Raw genomic sequence first — 8,385 nt, forward strand, 5'->3', positions numbered from 1 at the left:
AAAAAAAAAAAAAAAAAAAAAAAACATTTAAAGATGTCTAGAGAAGAACTAAGACTTGGTTACCTTTGATGTCGCTAAACATAATCTAAGTTGCTCGACTGAAGTAAGAGACGAAAGAATCTGCTCGGTATCACTACAAGTAACATAAACATTTGCAGCTTCAATCTTAGGCATATTATGCTCAATGCGACAAAACCCACCCATGTGTTTATTAATCTCCAAGAGCTCCAACGAAGGAGCATCTATTAGAAACCTGTCAGCATTGATGTAAGATTGTTCAACCAATCTTAACATCTTTAAAGAGGAAACTCTAACAATGAATAAGCCCACATTATCACCCTGGTGTCGTTCTATCATCATAGTTTCAAGAACAGGACAACCAGATAAAAGCATGGGGACAAACTCGTCGCTTGGGTACGCCAATGATAGAAGTGCCAGNTTTTTTTTTTTTTTTTTTTTTTTTTTATTCTACAAAAAAAAAGTGCCAGATTTTTGAGGGATGGGAAAGAAACCAATGAAAACGAATCCTTAAGAACCACATTGTGTAGCAACAAAGTCACAAGCATTGTAGAAGAACTTGGACACAAGCTACTTGGAAGTACTAGTACTACTACTGGAGACCCGGTAGAACAAATTTCGGTATGGATACATAGCTCACGCACACCGCGTTCAATAGCGGTTCCAACGCACACTTGAATATCTTCATAAGCATCACTCATTGGACTAATTGAGATATTCAAACTTTCTATGACCGGAACCTTGTGCAAAACCAAAGAAGTGTGAATCAACCGCCTGAATCTCATGGATTCACATGCACCAACTTGATATTCATCGCGGTCGTATCGAAGTCTTGGCACTAACATCCAAAGAAACTTCCACCGTTTCGATAACACCATCGTGGTCACAGCCTCTTTTGTTGATAAGAATGAGAATATTTCCAAGAGTACCGCATCAGGCAACTCACTTAACCTATCCATATGATCCCAACACTTCTGTATTTCGGGGAAGGGGACACCAAAACGTTCCTAACAAGCGGAGACGACTCACTGTTGATGGGGATGGGAAAGTTATGTGATGAGGACGTTTTGACCAGAGAAAAAGGAGTCCCCAAGCATAAGTCATTGATGAAAATAAAATAGAGGCGCCTCGATCGAGCCATAGAGAATATTAGGTCTAACACAATATTCTGGGCCAATTCGGCCGACGTCGAATAAAAACCGGTTTACGATCCAACGGTTATGAAACAAACGAAAAGAAGGTGTAGATAAAGCCCCGTAAGGCCCAACCGTAGACGATTGTTACTCATTTGTCAGTCGGTGAAATTAAAGAGGCGTCTTCAGGCTCTNAAAAAAAAAAAAAAAAAAAAAAAAAAAAAAAAAAAAAAAAGAAGAACTCTTTTGTGTAAGAGTTTTCTTCGGCTTTTTACGATCTCTCCGGTTTTAACTCTGCTTCTTGTGTCTTCGTGTCATTCTTCTCGCAGATCTCGAGGGTCTCTTAAGGTTGTGAATTTTTTTTATTCCAAAGTTTGTGTCTTTTGATTGTTTTGTTCCGACCCTTTTGATTTTTTTGTTTCTCAGGTTAAGGAGAACAAAAAAAAAGGTTCGATTTTTTTCCGATGGGTTCTTCGTCGGGGCAACCCGAATTTGATTACTTGTTTAAGGTTTTATTGATCGGAGATTCTGGTGTTGGAAAGAGCTCTCTTTTGTTGAGTTTCACATCTAATACCTTTGATGACCTCTCTCCCACAATTGGTTAGTTTTTAATATTTTATGATCGAGCTTTCAAGTACCGATCTTGCCTTTTGTGTTGTTGTTTTTGATTATGATGTTGGATTTGTCTTTTATGTTTGTAGGTGTTGATTTTAAGGTTAAGTATCTGACAGTTGGGGAAAAGAAACTCAAACTTGCGATTTGGGACACTGGTGAGAAAACAAAAAAAATTGAAATTTATGTAAATTTTCATATCTTTTTGGTTTCAATTTTAGATGTTTAGGGGAAACCATTGGACAATCCTGAGTTTGAGAATGTCTTCTTCTGTAAAAATATTGGACCACAATAATGTGGAATATTTTACAATTGCTTTCTCTTAGTCACTGTCTTGTATTTAGAATAGTTTATAGATTAGTCTATTGCCTTTAGGATAGTTTAGAGATTCGTCTATGTATTTATAATATTTTAAAAGATTAGTCTTGTATTTAGAATAGTTTATAGATTAGGCAACAGTATTACTTGTAAGATTAGACTTGTCCAGAATAGTTTAGATATTAGACTCTTGTACTTAGAATAGTTTTGAAATTAGACTCTTGTATACAGAATAGTTTTGAGATTGGTCTTCTTGTATTTAGAATAGTCTCTTGTAACTTTTCAGTTTCTCTGTTATCTCTGATTAATTTTTGGGTGTTTTTTCTGATTACTCAGCTGGGCAAGAGAGATTTAGGACGCTAACAAGTTCATATTACAGAGGAGCTCAGGGTATAATTATGGGTATGTCTCTCTTTCTTGATGAACATAATAATTTGTTATCCTTTAGCTTTTGGGCTGCACATTATTAATCTTTGTATGTGACTTTTGGAACTCTCTATCTGTAGTATATGATGTGACAAGACGAGATACATTCACAAATCTATCAGATATATGGGCTAAGGAAATCGACCTCTACTCGACCAATCAGGATTGCATCAAGATGCTTGTTGGGAATAAAGTTGACAAGGTAAGATTTTCTCTGTGTCCTCTTATCTTTGAGTGTCTATAACTTGTCACTCTACTGACCTAATGTGATCTCTCTAGGAGAGTGAAAGGGCTGTTTCTAAAAAAGAAGGCATTGACTTTGCTCGGGAGTATGGATGCTTGTTTCTGGAGTGTAGTGCTAAGACTAGGGTCAATGTTGAGCAATGTTTTGAAGAGCTTGTTCTTAAGGTAGTAACTTTGCTCCCTTCTTCAAGCTTGTCGTGCTGAGGATGATGAGTATGTCTTTTAACCTGTCTTTCCATCTGTAGATATTGGAAACACCGACTCTTACTGCTGAAGGTTCGTCTGGTGGAAAGAAGAACATCTTCAAACAAAACCCCGCTCAGACCAGCAGTGCTTCGTCGAGCTACTGCTGCTCGTCTTAGACATGATGACTCTACGGGTTTATGACACAAAATTACACTCTTGCTTGTCTTCTTGTTTTTGATGGTCTCTTTGTTTTCCAAACACTGCAGCATCTTGGATGTAAATCTTAACCCTGGTTTCAAAGTTGTGTTCACTAGTTTCTAATCTGGGATTATTCCATCTTATAAAACAGTTCTTTTTCAGGCTGAAGAAATAACTGACCACTGTGACCAGTATCACATTTTTCTTTGTTGCCAATTTCAATTTCTCATCATTCGAGGATAAAAAGAACTGTTATAGAAGATCTACCCAAAGAGTTTAAATGAGAGTAATATATATTCCAGTGAAAGGAGGGAAGCTTCAATGCAAGTACCAAAATACATAAGGAGGTGCAAATGGTTGTTTTACAAAATGAAACGATAGATAGAACGAAAATAAGTCAAATGAATAAAATGATTCGGACGAAATTAGATGAATTCACTATTTCCCGTTGTTCATCTCATATTTAGAGGAATGGGCAAGGTTTGGATAAAACAAACATTTTTAATGTATTCATCAAACTTGGCAGATGTGAGATACCAACATCTTCCGAAAGTCTGGAGTTTTTAGGTTATCACTGTAGTCTATAGTTACAGTACTTATCAATTCCAATAAGTACTGTAATTATAAGATGTTGTGAAATAGATATCAGAGATGATGATTACCTTTGATGTCGTTAAACATAATGATTAAAAAAAACATAAGTACTTATCAATTTCAATTTTTCATTCGTTTTATAAGATCCACCAAAAAATTAAAATGAGAGTAATACAAATTGCAGTGAATGGAGGGAAGCTGCAATGTAAATACCAAAATACATAAGGAGGTGCAAATGGTTGTTTGACAAAATGAACAAGATAGATAGAACGAATAATAAGTCAAATGAATAAAATGAGCCCGACGAAATGAGATGAATTCACAACTGTTTGTTCATCTCATATTTTTGAGGATGGGGCAATGTTTGGATAAAACAAGACATTTGTATTCATCAAATTTGGCAAATACTTTAAAGTCTCTAATTAATATTCCAACGATTGGAATAAGTCAAAGTTTATATTATACGCAATATATGATGTTTGTGAAATAGAATAGAGAATAGAGATGATGATTATGGTTCCATGATATAGTTGGTTTTTTCTTGTTTTTATTAAGTTTAGTTATTATATTGGTTTTTTCTTTGATCAAAAAAAAAGTTATTATATTGGTTTATTTCTCAATTGTATTTAAACTTTTTCTGATTATACATTTCATGTTGAATAAATATGTTTTATCATTATCGTTTTTTTCTCAATCTCAATTTTGGGAAAATCTAAGATAGTACCACAAATTTCGTAGATATGATACAATACCAATTTGCAAATGCAAAAAGTGAATAGATATACTTCACAATTACGATGAACAGTGAAACATATTTTTTTTTTGTGTGTGTGTATGAATGTACGAATGAATGATGCAAAGTCAAACAAACATAAAAAATGATGATTAGATGCAAGATGTTTCAATAGTCTTATACAGTTGAAGTATAAGAGATGTCAACCTATAAAGGGTGATATGCAAGCACTTAAAGATGTGAACTCTAGTTCAAATTAAGCCAAGTATGAAATGGTTTTGAACTAACAACCTAATGACAATAATGAAAATGCAGAATGTAAACTATTTAGAACAGAAACTAAATGCAATGTAAACAAAGATAAACTAAGCAGAGACTAAACTAAATAGTGGCAATAACTAGATATAAGCAATGAAACAAAACTATTAAGATGCTGGACATAAACAGAAAGTAATCTAAGCAACCCAGATGGTTCTCGATCAAGCACTCGACCGTGCGTGTTGTTGAGTGGCTAGGTCGAGTGGTTAAATACGAAGAACAAAAGCAATTTTTAATAACTAAAACATATTAAACAGCAATGAAATAGGACTAGATGCAATAACAGACAATCAAATAACAAAGTAGACTCCTAGAGATGGATTCATGGGTTGGACTTAGGTTATGACTATCTAAACTGATCAACAAACCTCAATCAACATGAGCTATCTCCAGACAATGATCTTAATGACTTACTAATCGACTCTCATGACAGAAGTAATCAAGTTTGGACACTGTTAGACCTAATTCTCATTAGCTAAGACATTAACAAACCGACATTAAAGACCCATATCATTATTTGTCAAAAATCACCCTAGACAACTAATCTCTTAGGCTAGGCACAATAATCTCCAGTATTAGCTTTATCTAACAACCTAAACATTTGTATGATGCAAGTAAGCTTAAGATCTGTTCTTATCCTCTCAGATATAAGAACAACTTAAAGGACACCTAATCTGGAAGAGATCTATGAACAAACAAGCTTGACCAATCTAAACAGCCATAACCCTAAACTATCCTAATCCATCTCTAGAACCCTAGCTCACTACTCAGATGAACAAAACATGATGATAATAAACTCAAACCCATAAATTAATGAAACTAACATGATGAGAAAGATAATTAGAGATCTTTAACTTAATACAAATAAGCAAACTCAGAAAGTTATAGAGCTTACAACTACAAAGTATGAAAATCTGGGAAAAAGCAAGAACAAAAGTGGCAAATGATGTAAACAAATGCTAAAAATCCAAAAGGGATAAAAACTAGGTTTTTAGTGGTACAAATATTTTTTCTGATCTATTCTCACTTGTGGGCGGCCATGGGGTACAAGAGATATTCATAGGATAAGAGGTAAGCCCTAAATTAGCTAACAGACAAAATAGAAAGGCGGCTTGAAGTGCTCGACCATGCACGGTCGAGTGCCTTGGTCCAGTGACTTCTTCTTCTGTTTCTTCACTGGTCGAGTCCCTCTACTGCACATGGTCGAGTGGCCTCTGAACCTTGGTTTTCTTCTGTTCCAGCCTTTGTCTGCTTCACTGGTTGCACTCTATTCCTCTTCAGATCATTTCCATGTTCTTTGGGGTCCAAATCACCAGTTTAAGCATGAAACAATGCAAATGCAATGTAAATCCTACTCTAATGCACAAACAGACCTTAAACTACAAAATAATGACAAAACTAACTAGTAAACCATGCAAAAACCGTAAATAAACTATGGTGAAACATGGTAAAATATATGCGTATCAAACAATGTTTTACTAACGTTATTTTGATATAAATGTCAAATATAGATATGTCGTCTAACTGTCTGTTTGTTTTTTGAATTGATAAATATCTTCTAAAATTATTTAGATATTTTTATATTTATGTAGAGCCTTTCTCTAGCGGAAAAAACACCTACATAAATATAAAAATACATGTTGTTTACATCATGATTACATAATTTGTTTTCCGCTCCATATGTTGCAATAGGTGGATCATTTGATGAGATAATAATAATAATAATAAAAGCATGACACAAATGTGCAAAATCATAAGTTTTTACAATTAATATCATTAATATATTATTCAGATTGATCAACCGTAAACTATGTGTGATGCATGTACTGAGAAAAAGAAATCTATGGGGAGTGGACTGGAAATGTACAAAGTATTAAAAATTATTTTAAAACTTGATTAAAACCAAATAAATACGCCAGTATATAAATGTAGGTGTTACATTTTACTGTTAATATTTCAATTTAAAGTTGGTAAATATGCATATAATTCTTAAGATTTTATTCTATGTATTTAAAAGCCCAATTCAAACATCACATACATCATCTTCCAAAACAATAAAACCATTTATTCGATAATAATAAATATGATTTTATATCAAAACTAACATGTGCATTATATCAAATATTTATCTTACTTATATCAAAAAGTAACTAGAAATAAAAACAGAATTAGTAAAGAAAAAGAAATGAAAAAACCACAACTGTTTTGGGAAAATAACATTGTTTGAAATAATTTTTCTATATGTCGTGATCTCATGAATAATAAAATGAATTTCAAATGCGTCAAATTCTATATAAAAAATTAATATCTTTAGACTCTTTATTTTCTTGCAGAACAATTTAATCATCTAATTCATCAGAGTAAACCATATATTAAAATTTTAAATCTACGTACTTAAATCTTAATGAATAAAAAATAATTCTTAATGAATAAAAAATAATTCTTCTCCTAAAATATAGAAATAACATGTTTTTGGTCTTTTAAATATTTTTAAGTTCGATATTGTCATCGATCCACTTGAATATATATATATATATATATATTGTATATGTGTAGCTATATTTCAAAATTTGCTTGTAATAAGGATGGGATAAAGTGGCCGTAGAAAAATCTTACCCGATACATCTCTAAGAAAATTACACGAAGGATATTGTCAACCAAGAGCATAAAAAAATAAATAAACAGCTTCTAGTATTACTAGACTATACCTGTTAATTATGAGAAGTCGTAAACTCTTCCCAGAAATGACACAGTTTTAGATCGAAATATAGAATTCAGAATAATAAAGTAATATCATGCTTATAGTTTTTTTTTTAACTATGTCAAATGAATTTTCTTTAAATGACGATTCTTCCAAAGACTCTTGATCTGGTCTCATATTGTATTCATGAACAAGCACGCAATCGATAAAGACATCGATAAAGACACCAACAGAAAGTGTTTCTGCAACATTCATCAAGACTATCGAATATGGGAGGCAAAGAGGACAAAATCTTCTTCACCACTTCTTTATCCTTGACCTTTCACCCATAAGATTTCATAAGAAACACAAGCTTCATTAGTTTCTCAATGAGTTCAAGAATTGGCTAGATGTTTATATAGTCATCTTATAGGTGGTGATAAAAGTCTACTTTAACATTAAAATATATAAAAAATACATTTTTAGTGGTAAAACAAATACTAGTAGAATTGCACATGCATACAAATAAGACGACGGTTTGACTAGTAGTTTGCATGTCAAATATTTTGTGAAAAATTTATCAAACCATAGATTATATGAGATTGTGAATACACTTTTTAAAGTTGTGCAGTAATAATAATAATATTTAGTTTTTAGCAAAAGTTTTGGTGATTGCTAAATTAACTTTAGTAGATTATTGTAAAAATTTTATAATAAATTAATAATATAAAAACACAAATTAGTGGATTAAGGTAACAAAAATAGAAAATTATTTTCTCTGACTAAAAAATTTATATATTTACTTCCTGAAAATAGTTTTTTTTGAAATAAACTAAATTTTTTTGTAAAATTTAGTCTTTTTTTTTAGAAAAAAAAGCAGTAATCCAATGAGTCCTATTCTAGTATGACTGTATGAGTCGACAGAA

The 8,385-nt window shown here is 32.4% G+C and overlaps 2 protein-coding genes across 3 annotated transcripts; one reads left to right on the forward strand and one right to left on the reverse strand.

Annotated features, from left to right (window-relative positions):
• Nucleotides 49–896, reverse strand: LOC104743859 (F-box/FBD/LRR-repeat protein At5g56420-like). Its single transcript, XM_010464896.1, has 2 exons — nt 622–896; nt 49–253 (listed from the first exon to the last, which is right to left on the reverse strand). The coding sequence occupies exons 1-2, from the start codon at nt 894–896 to the stop codon at nt 49–51; spliced, it is 480 nt and encodes a 159-aa protein (XP_010463198.1).
• LOC104742152 (ras-related protein RABC1) lies at nt 1,353–3,293 on the forward strand. 2 transcript variants are annotated; one of them, XM_010463127.2, is made up of 7 exons: nt 1,353–1,499; nt 1,578–1,751; nt 1,853–1,921; nt 2,418–2,483; nt 2,588–2,709; nt 2,787–2,915; nt 2,996–3,293. In XM_010463127.2, the coding sequence occupies exons 2-7, from the start codon at nt 1,616–1,618 to the stop codon at nt 3,110–3,112; spliced, it is 639 nt and encodes a 212-aa protein (XP_010461429.1). In that variant the 5' UTR covers nt 1,353–1,499; nt 1,578–1,615; the 3' UTR covers nt 3,113–3,293. The 2 variants fall into 2 exon arrangements, with proteins under 2 accessions (XP_010461429.1, XP_019091782.1); XM_019236237.1 differs by lacking the exon at nt 2,418–2,483.

This window comes from Camelina sativa, chromosome 14 (assembly GCF_000633955.1).
Source record: "Camelina sativa cultivar DH55 chromosome 14, Cs, whole genome shotgun sequence".
NCBI classification, from domain to species: Eukaryota; Viridiplantae; Streptophyta; class Magnoliopsida; order Brassicales; family Brassicaceae; genus Camelina; species Camelina sativa.